Raw genomic sequence first — 15,861 nt, 5'->3', positions numbered from 1 at the left:
TTCCCCCACCATGTCAGCCCTTTCTTTCTCCCACTTCACATACCTCGTAACAGCAGCATTACTTCTGTGATTTCCTCTCTAAATCTAACAAGATGACCCTAACTCCCTCCCCTGCTGACTCACTGTGATCACATGAAGACTCACCACTGTAGCTTTTTATTTCACCATTGAGTCCGATCTGCATATGCCGTATTAAGTGTTTTGATGACACTGGTCTTTTACCTCTGAATGAACTTGATCAGATTTAGAAATCAGACTTATGTTTCTGATTTAAGAAGGAATGACATGAGGGTCAGTGAGGTGGCTCAGCAGGCTACGGTGCTGGTGGCCAAGTCTGGTGCCTGAGTTCAGGAACCGCATGGCAGAAGGAGAGAACTCACTCTCAGACATTGTCGTCTGAGCTACATGCTCACGCCATGGCACCTTCATGCCCCGCCCCCGTGTACACATTAAGTCAATAAATAACAACAGAAAGCTGTCCTTTGATCTAGAGAGAGGGTTCAGTGATTAAGAGCACTGGCCGCTCTTTGAGAGGACCTGGCTTCAATTCGGAAAACCCACATGATGGTTCACAACCGTCTGTAACTCCAGTTCCAGAGGATCCAGCTCCTTCTTCTGGCCTCCAAGGACACAAAGCACGCACGTGCTATACATCCATACATTCAGGTAAAACATAAAACACCCATGCACATAAACACAAGTAAACCATTTTAAATGCTTCTGTAGCCTTGTATATTCTCTATATAAACATTTACCCTTTTTTTTTTTTTTTTTTTTTTTGGCTAAAGTATTTTACAGTAAATCCTGGAATTTTATCTTTTCATACTTTGATATACATCTCCAAAAACAACATCATTTTCTTTTATAATATCACACCATTATCACATCTAACAAAAGCAGTCATATTCCCAAGGCATAATCTCATGGAGCGTAATCATATTTCTCCTGAATTCTCAGAAATGGCTCTTGGCAGTGTGTTAAATTAGAATTAAGATTCGCACATTTGGTTGTTATATCTCCTAAGACTTTAAATTAGAGCAATCCACTTCCCTTTTCTTTCCAGCCATTAACACATTGCAGGAGCCTAACCACTTGTACAGAATCTTTCTTTCCCATTCTAAGCATAGCTTTTGGGTTGGCTTGGGGTTGGGGGACGGTTATCTCCTGTTGGCCTCCTTTTAATCTGCTCTCCGCTCCTCATAAGTAGAGGAAGTGGGTATTGACACTAAAGGCTTGCACAGATGCAGACAGATGCGTCTTTCTTGGCAAGAGTTCTTCACAGGAGTCCAGCTTGCTTCCCACACTGGATTGGACAGTTCCCCTCAGTCCTGTTCTGTGGTGGAGACTGAGTAGATTGGTTTCCCCAAACTGCAGAAGCGGAAGCCTTCACCACCTTGGCTGTTTGAATGCTGGGCTTAATGAGGTGATTAGGATTCAGATACATCATAGGGGTGATGCCCTATCCAGTAGGTCTGGGGGCCTTACAGAAAGGGGAAGCACGCAGGTGTCCCGTGTGTGTGTGTGTGTGTGTCTGTCTGTCTGTCTGTCTGTCTGTCTGTCTGGTCTCCCAGGTGTCCTGTGTGTGTGTCTGTCTGGTCTCCCAGGTGTCCAGTGTGTGTGTGTGTCTGTGTCTGTGTCTGTGTCTGTGTCTGTGTCTGTGTGTCTGTCTGGTCTCCCCTGCTGCACATCAGTGCTTTGTCCTCTAGCATCAGCAATTTGCATTTGATAGAAACGAATGTGTGGCTTTCATGCTGGGATCGGACACGGGTTTCGCCATGATCCCATTATGGCCTGCTTCCTTGGGCCTTCCTCGGGCTTATGTTGTTTACTATCTAATTTTCCTGTTTAGGAATGATTGTATGATTTTGCATCTTTGTGGGGCTGAAGAGGGCTCAACTGTCAGAAGCACACCGTGCCCTTGCAGCAGACCTGCACTCACACATACATAGCCACACACAGACACACAACTAAAAAGTTGTGGGGTTTTTGTTTGCTTGCTTGTTTGTTTTTAAATCTTTGAGACGTGGTTTCACTGTGAGCCCTGGGTAGCCTGGAACCTGCTATACAGTCAGGCTGGCCTCAGACTCAGTCACCTGCCTGGCAACATTTTTTTAAAGAGACTAGATTTTTGTTTTTCATTATTGTCTCGTGTGTGTGTGTGTGTGTGTGTGTGTGTGTGTGTGTGTGTGTGTGTGTGTGTAAGCACACCACAGAGCATACTCGCAGGTCAGAGGACAACTCTTAGGAGTCCATTCTCACCTGCCACCTTGTAGAATCCATGATTCAAACTCAGGTCATGGGGCCTCATTCCGTTATGCCACCTTCCTGGCTGCGTCTTTAAATTCACCTCGGGCTGCAACTCCTTAATACCAGTTACACTGGCTCTGAGCGATTCGCATTTTCTGAGTGATTTCCAAGGTTTCCTCATCCGTCTTTCACTTTTTGTGTAGATTGCTAACACTTTTCTTGTCATCAATCTTCTCCTGTGTATGGAGTCCTTGCTTTAATTAAATTTCTCTTTCATTCAAAGTTGTTTTTTTTCCCTTTTAAGAGTTTTGAGCCCTCCCCCCCAACTCCTTCCTATCTCTCTATGAAGCTTATGAAGATAGGTTCCTCTTTTTTTCAGTTTTCTTTACATTCGGGTAGAATCGATGGCTCAGCTAGGCTGCCCTGCCAGAGGCTCCCCAGTTGAGCTCCCCTCGGCGCTTCTCAGCTGTCTGTAACCACGTCGAGCGCCCTCTTCTGCTCTCCTTAGGCACGGACACAGGTGTGGTGCCCAGCACTCAAGCAGACAAGTGCTCATTCGTGGAAATAAAATTTAAACGGCGGGGAGGACATTCCAGCTTCATTTTACATTCTAAGTCCTTATGTTCTAGAAATCTTTAGTTGGAAAAATGGATTAGAAACCCATCCTTTATGGTTCGTGGCAGTGGTTTTGTTTTTCGCTTGATTGCTTCTCAGAACAGGAAACTGAGTCATAGAGACTGCTAACTTCTCTCTCTCTTCTCGTGTATTGAGTTTTCCTGAGTCCTTGCCTGCCTTTCTCTTCTGTCTGTCTGCCCTAGAGTAGCTTTGCCCAGCGTGTTGCTGTGATAGAACGTCGTCCATGGCATCAGCCACAGTCCGAGCCCCTGCCGTCGCCTCCCCATCTTGCACTGCTCATACTGGACCTCATATAGCAGCCCCTGTGGGGTGTTGCTCTGTCTCTCTGCATAGGAAGGAGCCGGGCTCACCAAGCAGCTCGTTTTATCTCATTGACTTACAGAGTCATCCCTGACAGGTCCAGAACTCCGGAGGTGCACATTACCTGGCTTTCCTGACTGTAGAGGGAGAGAGGTATTCTTTGCCACATCCCACATCCTAAGCAGGAAGTCAAGGCTGTTTCCTGGTGTGTCATCTTCCACCACACCCCTTCACCTCCCACAGCCCATCAGAAGGAGCTGAGGCACAAGAAAGGGATTTGCCTAAGTCCACAGCAAGCCAGGAGCTAGAAGCCAGCCCCAGAATGCCCCGTGCTGACCGGCGACCAGCTCTCAGGTGCTGCTGTTCTCAGCACTGCGGACTCCAAGAGTGGTTGTCTGGTAGTTAAGGCAGTCACTGTCACAGATCCCCGTCCTCCTCCATGCTACCAGTGACCATTCAGCACTGTGACGGAATCAGAAGCAAAGTTTTAATTGTATTAGTTTGAGGTCACTGAGGATTTTTATGTTAATCATATTTTCGGTAGCTAATAAAATTTGCTTTCTGGGTTGAGTAATTTTCCTATTTTTTTTATGGAGATTTAGGCGTGAGTAGCTATTTTGTGAATGACTAACATAGTTGACTCGGCAGACATTGCTGAGCTGGGGAGACTGACACAGGCTCTGGACCTCACCAAACGGGAAGACAACACTCGGGGAGTCAAAGCAGAAAGAGTGGGTGGGAGCAGGCGGGGAAGGGGGGGGTTTGTTGTTTTCTTTGTGGGCAAGGCACGTCTCTCCCAGAGTGTTGTTTTACCGGGGTTTACTCAAGATTCTACTTTTTATAGAGTGTGGAACAGTATTTTTAAAGAACAATTCAAAAACGAATGCAGACTCTGAAGAAGAGCATTTAAATTGTCAGGCTCTGGCACAGGCACTGTTGTGGCTTCCAGCAGAACCTGGGGAAGGTGGCCGGCTCCGCTCTTGAATGGCACCCAGGGTTGCTGGAGCCCCAAGGGCAGAGAAGCCACTGCAGGCATCGTTGGAGGAAAGTGCCCCGGGCTGAGAGCAATCCCAGAGCAGCCCTCTCCAGCTCACCCTGCAGGGACCCAGTCAGCAGCACCGCTGGCCTTCTCTCAGAGCATTCCTTCTTTTGTGGATTGTCTGGCCATTTTCCAGTTGTGGGAAACTGTGACGCTAACCAATGTCCCCTAGTGGCCACAGTTATCTTACTCCGTGCCACCAGTGCCAGCACAACATCGTGATGCAGATCACTCGTCCCAGGTTCTAGCTAGGCCTGTGGGCGACATTCAGACTGTGTCCAGGGAAGGGAGAGGAAGACTACGGGCTACATTCCCACACACAGGAGGCCCGCAGAGCTCTGCTTCCCTGCCACCTGCCTCCCTCCCTCCCTCGATTAAAGTTACCTATTGTCTCCTTTGGTTCCAGGATTTACTCTTGGGCTGTGATCTGTGTGTAATATAAAGCCAGTTCTTTCTATCACAAGCTGGATGTTTTGGGAGAGATCCAGTTCTGGCTAGAAATAACATGGTCACAAAGCTTTTCAGTGTGCGTGCCAGTGAATTAACAACATAAAGATAAGAAGAGTCTATCACCAAAAGACGGCCTTTGAAGGCCCAGAGCCGGCCCGTGTGTTTCCTCCCCCTCCCCGCCTTTGGCAGAGTCCCATTAATTTTGTTGAAGGTTTTATTTTCTGCTGAAAATGCAGGAAATTTAGACAACTTTCTTGGAATCCCCCCAAAACTAATACAAACAAGATACATATGCTTCTCCTAAGGAAACTAAAAATAAATGATTTGAAACTGTATAAATTCCCTCTTAAGAGGAAAAAGAAGTTTTCAAAATGAGAGGCGGCCCTGAGTGTTGTTAACATGGTAAAATATTCCCACAACTGCCAACTGGGCCATCAATATTGAGTTACTCCTTAACACAGAGTTGTCGGACACTTGTCCCTACAAGTACAGACACCAGAGCATCTGAGCCTAGGACTATTCACGAACACACACACACACACACACACACACACACACACACACACACACACACACACACCCCTTGGCTTGGCTTGGCTTGCTGACTTGGTCTGGGCTCCATTCCTACCATGCAAACTGCACGGCATATCCTGAAAAGAGCAGGTTGTGGATTGAAAAGGCACAGGTTTTTGTTCTGAATGCGCAGTTGCTCTAGCCAGGAGCCATCACGTAGGCGTTGCTTTTGAAAGAGGGATTTCCCCTGTAGCTCAAACTGGCCTAGATGAGATCTTCCTACCTCTACCCTGAGTGTTTATATCATGTTGCTTGTTTTCCAGAGATCGGGTCTGAACATGGCTAGCCTGGAACTCACTATGCAATATGGAGACCAGGCTGGCCTGGAACTCACAGAGATCCTCCTGCCTCAGCCTCCCAGGTTCCAGGATTAAGAGCACGTACAAGCACACCTATCTTTCTTAGTTTTAAATGAACCAACGTATTCCTTCCATTATCTTATTGTAAGATTTTGTTTTAAATGTGTGTACCAGTTTGCCTGAATGCATGTCTGACACAAATCAGAACCGGATGTCTGATCCTTAGAACTGGAGTTACAGTTGATTGTGAGTGTCCATGTGGATGCTCAGAACTGAACCCAGGTCCTCTTCGAGAGCAGCAACTGCTCTTAACCACCGAGCCATCTCTGAACCCCATGCTTTCATTACATTTTAACTAGTCCTTCAGGGGCTACTGTACAAAAAAAATTGATTAACCCTGTATAGTAAAATAAGCTTTATAAAACTGATATTTTTTAAAATATAACCAGTTCCTTCAGTTCTCTCAGTTGGTTGTGCCATCTGGGGTGGCTTAGGGCTAGCAGTCAACAGACATCTAAATCCCAGCACTCTCTTGAGTTTGAGGCTTGGTCTGCAGAGAGTTCCAGGACAGCCAGAACAACACAGAGAAACCCAGTCTTGGAAAAAAAGACTAAGAAATAAGATTTCTGAGTTCTTTGGCTTTTTATTTTGGTCATTTATTAGTTGTCTTAGGGTTAAGGTTTTATTGCTGTGAACAGACACCATGACCAAGGCACATCTTATAAATGACAACATTTAACTGGGGCTGGCTGACAGGTTCAGAGGTTCAGTCCATTATCCTCAAGGCAGGAACATGACAGCATCCAGGCAGGCATGGTGCAGGAGAAGCTAAGAGTTCTACATCCTCATCTGAAGGCTGCTAGCAGAATACTGACTTCCAGGCAGCTAGGATGAGGGTCTTAACACCCACAGTGACACACCTACTCCAACAGGACCACACCTTCGTATAGGACCTCTCCCTGGGCCTAGCATATACAAATCATCATAGTAGTAATAGCTAAAGTAAAATGGGTGGTGGTGGTGGCGGTGGTGATGGTTGTGGTTTTTGCACACTTCAAAGTCTACAAGTTCCCACTTTGGAAAGCAGTGTACTTCTCTTGGAGTCCCCCTATTGCACCCTATGCTGCACAGTTTTAAGGGCTTTACAAACGCTACTGAAACCAAGAGGCTGAGGGGTTAGTGCAAGGCTAGCAGAACATACCTAGCACGCTCAAGGCCTGGAATTCAGCTCCCAGCACAGAATGACATGATTAAATAACCTTTTAGATCCAAAGTAAGTCCTGGGATTTGGACCTCATTAAAGGAGGTATGCCAATTAAGTTATGCTAGGTTTTTTTTTTTTTTATCATTTTCTAAGTAGTGATTATTGCCTAATAATGCTCTTTTAGAAATGAAACAAGGGGTTGGGGATTTAGCTCTGTGGTAGAGCGCTTGCCTAGCAAGTGCAAGGCCCTGGGTTCGGTCCCCAGCTCCTAAAAAAAGAAAAAAGAAAAAAGAAAAAAAAAAGAAATGAAACAAAATGATTATATTGATTTCTTGCCGTATATTATGGGTTACCTGCCTCAGAATCCAGTCGGAGTAGCAACTTGAGATTTGAATTAAATTGAAGATTGTATTTATCAGATAGTGTTTCTTGGAAATTAGAATTAAGCAAAAGTTTGATACCCTTGTTTTTAGCAAATCTGAATTCCCTTGGCACGTAATTTCCCCTGATTATTCCGTGATCTGCTTGGTGCCTGGAAGCTGCAGTTGATCCTACAGCGGGGATGCGCAGACCCACAGAGTAGTTTCTAGGAAACAACACAGTAGGGACGCTGGCTGTTTCTTAAAGGATAATTAAAGTGGTTAGCAAAGAACTGTTGCCACTTAAAATGGAAATGAACTAGTTGCCAGGACTGTGTGCTGTGTATTCAAGAATAGATGGTTGACACTGGGATGAACATGAGGGAAGGAGGGAGGAAGGGAGTCTGGCAGCACAGACGAGGCCAGCAGCCCTGCTTCCCAGCAGCATCCGAGCACACTTTCAGATCACACGATAGGTGATCTGCACCAACAGTTACCAAATTGAACAAAATGATGTATGTGAAAATTCTTGGAACAATTTTAGGGACATAGTTAAAAGCAATCCATGTAGGTGCCTGACTTGAAGGGGACCTCAGTCTCCCTCAGGAATTAGAGAGGACCCGCGTGGGAAGAACTGAAACTGGCATTCAGCTGGTACAGCCTTGGAGCTGCCCGATATGGGCACTCTGCATCCAACAGGACGGACTGAGGTGCACGCTAGTTACACATTTAGAGTTCACTCACGATGTGATCAAGAAAACAGTGGACCTTATCTCATGCGCTGTGGTTTTTAGAGTCAACTTTATATTAAAATGTTAATAGCATAAATTATTTACAATGTTAAATGGTAAAAGAGATATTGATAGGAAGTTATTATAGTCTGTGATTCATTCTAAGCTTGAACTTCTAAATTATATATAATTTCTCATTTTTGTTTCCTAATAAAATCACATTAAAATACCAAAACTGCCTTACATTGCAGTAAAATTTGACATCATGTAAAGTAGTCTTCCTTTGTTTCCCCAAACTGCATTTCTAGTTAATAATCTAAGTAATGATAGAAACTGGATTTTCTTGCCATTAAATTTCCGTGTCTGCAGCTAACCTGCAGTAATGTGGTAACACATTAAAGGATAGCATTAGGATTTATCAGTGACCCGGCATAGTGGTATATTCCTTTCATCCTAGCCCTTGGGAGGCAGATGTAAGTGGCTCTCTGGAAGTACCAGGTCAGAGGAGACTGTAATGGAGATACCCTGTCTCAAGAAAAAAGGGGGAGGGACTGCTCACCAGAGAAACAGTATAAGAACAGCTAAGTAGAATACCTAGTAACTCCTTTGAAGATGAGAAAGTTAGCATAACTCTGAAAAGTCCTTTTGCCAGATCGAGGCCCAGTAACCACTGATTCACTGATACATAGTGACGCATGCTTGCAGGCCCAGCATCTGAGAGGAGGAAGCAGAGAGGCAAAACCAGCCTCAGGACATAGTGAATTCAAGGCCAGCCTGGGCCACCTGAAACCCTGCCTTTACAAAAAGCCAATGTGGGGCATGCCTATTGATTCTGAAGTATTAAAGTTTCTACCGTATACTTCCTTGACTGGTGTTTTAGCTTGAGATTAAGTCAGCAAGTCCTGGTCGTTTGGGGAAATTACTTAACCCTGGGGATAAGCTAAGCTATCAGCACATAGTTAATCCTGGAAATGCGAATTTAATCTATCAGGACTCACATCTTGGCATGCTCCTGAAGTAGTTAACTATCAGGTTAGGTTTTTCTAAAATGACCTCAGAAAATCCTGAAACTCGTTCCTCCTTTAAGAAGGGAGGCAGGGCAGCCGAAAGGATTTTCTTACAAATGTTGGTGTGATTTACAAAGCTGGAAGCTGACTCCCGCTTTGCTCTGAAAACATAACTTACAGACGCTCATAACATGGAGGCATTAAAATACATAGCTGTGGCCAACACTGAGGTCAGTGTCTCCTGATGCGTCCCGAACAGAATGAGCAATCTGGGGACGGAACAGACTGACCAATCAGATGCTGGCGGTGGGGCCCGGGAGGTCAGCGGTTGGTGGTACAGCACAGGCGAGCCTCAGAGAAGGCAGCACAGGCACTGCCCAGACTCTGCTGGGAGAACCAGGCAGATGGCTCGGCAGAAGCCTCGCTGGTTGCCTACGTTGAGTTGCAGTCATTTCTCAGTCAGAGTCCAAAAGGCTGTTCTCTCGATCACTGTTCTCATCGCAGATTCCTGAGCAGCCTCCCACCCCCCAAAAAAGCAAAACTAAACTAAACAGTGTAAGGAGGGAAGAGTTTGGCTCACAGGTCAGAGGAGCACAGTCCTCCCGCGGGAAAGCAGGGTGGCAGAGCACAAGGTAGCCTGTCACGCTGGAGCCTCAGCTGGGAAGCAAAGAATGCTGGGACTCAACTCACCTTCCTCAGTTTCCCTTTTTACTTAGTCTCCGACCCCAGCCCACGGGATGCCACCACCCACCTTCAGGAGTAAACCTTAGTTAAACCTCTCTGGGAACTCCTTCAAAGGCGTATCCAGTCAAACTGACAGTGGGGATGAGCCTTTACAACTGTGAACTCTGAGGAGACAGTGACAAAAACACAGGCTACTGTATCTGAAAATACAACGTCGAGATGTCAGTGTAGAATACTAGGTCCGTGCCCTGACGTGGGCGCTTTTTTAAACTGGGTCAGACTTCAGGACTAGCTGTGTTGTGGCAGTCTAATGATTTAGGCAGAGAATACCAGTAAGGGGGTACTGAAAGGGGGGTGCCACGTGGGTTGCAGATTTTCCTCTGTACTGGCTCATAACTAATTTAGTATATGAAATTCCAGTTATCCCAGACTAAGCTAATACCATTTTAACTCCCATCCCTTAGTAACAGATAAACCTAACTCTAGTAAAATTCTTGACAAAATCTCAAAGGACATTCCTGTGTAACCTTTCCAGTGCTGTTGAAATTGTCACTGTCACTTGCATTTCAGTTACTTCTGTGGCAGGGAACAAAACTCTGACTGCTTGTTGTAATTTCCTTTCTTCACAAGGCCCAGGACCTCAGCGTCATTGAAGAAGTGATTCGGATGATGCTGGAGATCATCAACTCCTGCCTGACTAATTCTCTCCACCACAACCCGAACTTGGTGTATGCCCTGCTTTACAAACGGGACCTCTTTGAGCAATTCCGGACTCACCCCTCATTCCAAGACATAATGCAGAACATTGACCTGGTGAGTGTGCACAGAGGGAGGCCTGGGGTCTGCTCTCTCATTACTCATTCGTGACGTTAGAGCCACCGCATAGCCCACGTTCTCCTCAGACTCAAACTAGGCTCAGCATCCTCTTGCCGCCTCCTCTGAAGCCCTGGGATACGTAGGTATGGGCACTGCACACATCATGGTTCCGTTTTAAGTGCTAAAACTGAGAACATTCAGTTTAGCAGACTGGTAAGAGCCGTCTGCCAATGGTGAATCTCTTTGGGCATGAGCTGTATTTACGCTTGCTTTGCACTCGTGCTTGTGCTCTATCTGATCGTGTGCTTTGCTCAAACAGTCGTATTCTGCATGTGTGTGTGCGAGTGTGCGTGTGCACGTGTGTGCTAAATACCCAGACAATAACAAAGTTCCTGGCTTCTTTAATAGAATACTATATTCTGCCTCCCTGAACATTTATCTCATTAACATTTTCTATGATGCTATCAACTCTTTGAATTGCTTTGCTTTGCTTATTTTTTCTTTGTTTTTGGTTTTCGAGACAGGGTTTCTCTAGTTGTCCTGAACTAGCACTGTAGACCAAGCTGGCCATGGCCTTGAACTCACAGAGACCCTACTCCACCCCTTACCCCTGCCTCTTCCTCCCAAGTGCTGGGATTAAAGGTGTGCTCCACCACTACCCCGCAAATATCTCCAACTGCCATCTCTTTCTGGCCCATGTCAAGATGTGCGCATTATCATATGTGAGCATGTGTATGCATTGTCATGTGTGTACATTGTCATATGTGTGCATTGTCATGTGTGTGAATGGTCATGTGTGTGCATGGTCATGTGTGTCCACAGGTGGCCTATGGGACACGTAAGCATTTATCGATTTGAGGTTTAAAATGTAATATTTGTCTTCTTTATAGTACAGGTGTGGTATTTCTTCACTATTTCACTCTCTCTACCTTGCTTAAATGTTTCTATGTGTCTGAACTTCTACCTCCTGTCCTCTCCCAAAACAATTTTGCCAGGTTTTTTATTGCTGTGTTAATAATTTCCAACTCATTGGGGTCCATAAATATGCAAGTAGCTAGTGTGAATCACAGAGCCTCTTTAGGAAAACATGTAACAGTTAACTTCTCCTACAATCATGGGTAGGTAATTTCACTCAGGACGTGCATGTGTCTTACCTTCCTGTCACTATGACTAAGGTGCCTGAGAGAACGTAAAAGAAGATGTCTTTGAGCTCACACTCGGAGATTCCAGACCTTGGTCCTCAGCCTCACTGAGGAGCTAACAGTAGAGCCTGTGGAGGAGGAAGAGACAGCACTGAACAGGAAGCAGGAAGTCAGGAAACAGGAAGTCAGGAAAGGACCCAGGATCAGGCTCAGCCCTCAGAAGCCCAGCCCAGTCCTGAAGTTCACACACCTCCCAGGGCGGCACGACCGAGCGGCAGCTCCTGACCTGTGGGGTTGCCCAGGGATGTGTAGCACACCACAGGCTTTACCGTGGGTGCTGCCACTTCAAGTCTGTGGCTCTGCGTCTAGTTTGGCCCATCCTATACTGGTATGGCATTAAATTTTACCTTGTAATTCCTTGACTGCTAATGAACGTAGGCAAGTCTCAGATTTCACATTGGATTTCCTGTTTTCTGTAGCTCTGCTTAAGTCTTCTGCCAGATTGACTGTGATGGTGCCCAGCCCCAGGGAGGCAGAGACTGACGAGCTCTGTAAGTTTGGAGCCAGTGTGGTCCACAGTGAGTTCCAGAGCTACATAGAGAGCCAGGCCTACTCCAGACTCTTTCGTCAGTTTTTGTCTTGAGTTATTTGTTCCTTGACATACTGCAGTTATGCTGCAGATTTGAACCTTTCTCAGTGACTGTTGCAAATGTCTGGGCACTAGCAGCTCCAGACTTCTTGACAGAGCAGAAACTCCTCTCAGAATGTCAGAATGGTGGAGCAGCAAGCGCTCTGCTGCTCTCCCTACAGCCCCTGCTTCCCGCTGCTCCTGCCCGGAGCTGCTGCTCCTGAGCAACTGGTGTGGCCTTGTGGGAATCTCTTTTCTGTTCTCCTTTGATCCGGCTGCTTCCTGTGCGCTCCACCTGCTGCTCTCCGCTGTGAGGGGGCACATATGCCACAGTGGTGTTCTGGGGCAGCGGTGGTATGACGATCACTTTGCAAGTTGTACTTCAGAGTATAGCAGTGTTTCGGTGTGTGTGTTAGAGCGGTGGTGTTTCTGTGTGCTTTAGAGTGGTGGTGGTTCAGTGTGTGTGTTAGAGCAGTGTTTCAGAGTGTGTGTTAGAGCAGTGTTTCAGTGTGTGTGTTAGAGCGGTGTTTCAGAGTGTGTGTTAGAGCAGTGTTTCAGTGTGTGTGTTAGAGCGGTGTTTCAGAGTGTGCATTAAAACGGTGGTGTTTCTGTGTGTTTTAGAATGGTGGTGTTTCAGTGTGTATATGTGGGCTGAGGGTATGGCTCACTAGTTAAAGCATGTGCCATGCAAGAGTGACAACTGGCGCTTGGATCCCTAGGGCCCATATAAATGCCAGGTGGGCATAGCAGCCCATCTGTAACTCCAGTCTTGTGAATCAAAGAGAAGAGATTCCCTAAAGTAAGGTAACCAGAGAAATTAGACATATCGATGAGCTCTGGGTTTGATTCAGCTACCCTGCTTCAGCAAATAAGTGAAAATGAGGTGATTTGAATGAAAATGGCCTCTGAAGGATCAAATATTTGAACACTTGGTCCCCAGTTGGTAGGACTGTTGGGGAAGTACGAGGAGGTGTGGCCTTGATGAAGGCCACTGAGGACACTAGGGACAGGGTTTAAGGTTTCAAAAGACTTAACCTCCGTTTCCAGTAACAGTCTTTCCACCACCCCGCTTCCTCTGCACCTGTGGTTGTGTCTCAAAAGGTGAGCTGTCAGCCACTGCCCCCGTGCCCTCCCTGCCATGAAGGCCGTGGGCTCTAATCAGTGGAAACGGTAAGGCCAAGTGAAACACTTTAGCTTGGCTGAGGTGTCTTCTCACAGCCATAGAAAAGGAACTCAGGCAGCGCTCAAGGTTGATTTCCACAACCACCTAAGGCCCTCACATACATGTGTTCACATGTGTCCAAACGTGCAAACACAGACATACACATACAAAAATAAGGGGAGGAGTATATGTGTAGTGATCAGATATTCTCCAACATGAATCATTTCTTTATGCTGAGACCACTCATAGTTCCCATTTCTAGACATTTTGAGATACAACTTTTGAAATATTTTAGTTTCTGATGTATAAAAATATTTTTCTCTTTTATATGTGTATGTTTGCGTGCATGTGGTATGTGACAGCAGGTACGTGTGTGCCACAGTCAACATCTTGGGTGTTGGTTCTGCCTGATTTGAAGCAGCTTTCCTTTGTCACCACTGCATCACAGGCTACCCAACCCGCAGTGCTTCTGCCTCGCCTGCCATCCCACCCCAGGAACACGGCTTACTTTACACACTTGACTTCTGTGCCCTCTAAACTCAGACCCTCACCCACTGAACCACGTTTGTGGCCCCGAAAATGTTTTCTTCTGCTTCTCTCTAGTGTTGCTGGTCTTGTCATCCTTTACTTGTGAGATGTCAGGACTTCCTGCACTTGGTTGTCCTTGGTCACTTTTACACTCAGGATACATATTCCTCGGTGTCGAATCTGGGGGAAATCACGTCTCCCCTGCTGTTTCTCTATGAAGCCTTGTTCTTGAGAGCCTTCCCTCATCAGGACCTTTAAACCTTACTTCTCCGCCTAATCATTGTTCCCAGGTGAGAATGGCAGGCTTCCACCAGGCTCTGGAACCCTGTCTGCAGGCCAGGGGCTGAGTCAGACGTTGGTGAGCCCACTCGGGGTAGGAGTAGGGAGTGGCTTCTTTGCCTGTGAGTTATACCCGGTCAGCTTGGTCGGGCTTCTGATAATTAATGTCTATCCTTTAAAGGCACTTTACCAAGTTAGGCTCCTGTCCCCACACTCCTGTAGTGGGAGGTAGATTGGTGAGCACTGGACGGAAGTCAGCTTGGGGCCTTAACTCCCTCCATCCCAGACTCTTCCTGCTTGGGAGAGTCTGGGAAGGAGAGTCAGAGCTCCAGTGGAAACTGCTGCTGCAAACCAGCCATGGACCTGCTCTGCAAATGGCTGTTGACAAAGAGAAATAGACAGGAAGGAGGGAGGGAGGAGGGAGGGAGGGAGGGAGGGAGGAGGGAGGAGGGAGGGAGGAGGAGGGAGGAAGGAAAAGAAACACCATTTTGCTTCCTAATGTAGTGGTACAAACCTCTGATCCCAGCATTCAGGAGGCTGAAGCACAAGTGTCATGAGTTCAAGGCCAGCCTCAGAAACATTAGGAGACCCTAGAGGCAAGAGGAGAAGAGGAAAAAAAAACAACCTTATGCTGGCAGTTTAATAGTGCCTTCCTGTGCCCCTCAGGGTTGCGACTAGAGCAAAACATGGAGCTGCATCTCCTCTCCTCCTCGTCCTCCTCCTCCTCCTCTCCTCCTCCTCCTCCTCCTCCTCCTCCTTCCGTCCTCCCCCTCCTCCTCCCCTCCTCCTCCTTCCCCCCTCCTCCCCCTCCTCCTCTTCCTCCTCCTCTTCCTCCTCCTCTTCTTTCTTCCTCCCCCTCCTTCCCCCCCCTCCTCCTCCTTCTCCTCCTCCTCCTCCTCCTCCTCCTCCTTCCCCTCTCCTCCTCCCTTCTTCCTCCCTTCCCCCTCTCCTCCTCCTCCTCCTCCTCCCTCCCCCCCCCCTCCCCCCCTCCTCCTCCTCCTCCCCTCCTCCTCCTCCTCCTCCTCCTCCCCTCCTCACCCTCCTCCTCCTCCTCCTCCTCAACTCGTGTCTGCTTCATGTGGCTGTGCACTCCAGCAGCCGGCCATGATGCAGAAGCCCAATATCCATGAATATTTCTTCTACTAAGACTTGACATTTTAGGCACTTTATATCCTCACCATTATGAGCTAGTGTCCCACATAGACACTATTTGCATATTTGAGAACCTCCGAGTCACATCTTAAATATGCCTTTTCTAGAAAGCCGAGGGACAGCCCATTGTCAGGCAGCCTGTGTTTAACACGCAGGAAATTTTGGGTTTGATTTCAGCCCTCAGTTGGGAGCACAGAAGTATTTTTTCTCATTCTAAATCCTCCTTAACTATGGATTTAATTTTTATAAACTCCTGCTTTGATTTTTTTAATGTGTCTACATGTTTTGCCTACACGTGTCTATGCGTACCATAAGCATGCAGTGCCCAAGGGGGCCAGAAGAGCAGGCGATGTCCCTTGGGACTGGAGTTACAGTTGGTTGGGAGTCTCTATAAGCACTGAGCCATCTCTCTTCCTCATAAACTACTTTAAAAATTGATGGCTATTGGTATTATTGAATCCATGAAACAAATTATTACCCAAGGGATACTCCTCTCAGGTTGTCTCTGCCTTCTGTAATAAGGTGATTTTTGGAAAACTGTAGACTGTGGTTTAGAATCTAAGGTTTTATGGTGTGTGTGCTCTGGTGTAAGGAAAGAGTGCAAGCAGGGATGGGAGGTGCACCC

The 15,861-nt window shown here is 46.8% G+C and overlaps 1 protein-coding gene across 3 annotated transcripts in view; it reads left to right on the top strand.

Moving 5' to 3' along the window:
- Dym (dymeclin) overlaps nucleotides 1–15,861 on the top strand; it is a 279,741-nt gene that overhangs the window by 208,280 nt on the left and 55,600 nt on the right. For all 3 annotated transcript variants that reach the window (XM_032886079.1, XM_032886077.1, XM_032886080.1), the window contains one exon: nucleotides 10,160–10,342. In XM_032886079.1, coding sequence (XP_032741970.1) covers nucleotides 10,160–10,342 — 183 coding nt within the window. The remainder of the gene's footprint in view (nucleotides 1–10,159; nucleotides 10,343–15,861) is intronic.

This window comes from Rattus rattus, chromosome 15 (genome assembly GCF_011064425.1).
Source record: "Rattus rattus isolate New Zealand chromosome 15, Rrattus_CSIRO_v1, whole genome shotgun sequence".
NCBI classification, from domain to species: domain Eukaryota; kingdom Metazoa; phylum Chordata; class Mammalia; order Rodentia; family Muridae; genus Rattus; species Rattus rattus.
Note: the sequence above shows the minus strand (reverse complement) of the source record. Positions and strands in the feature narration are given on the sequence as shown.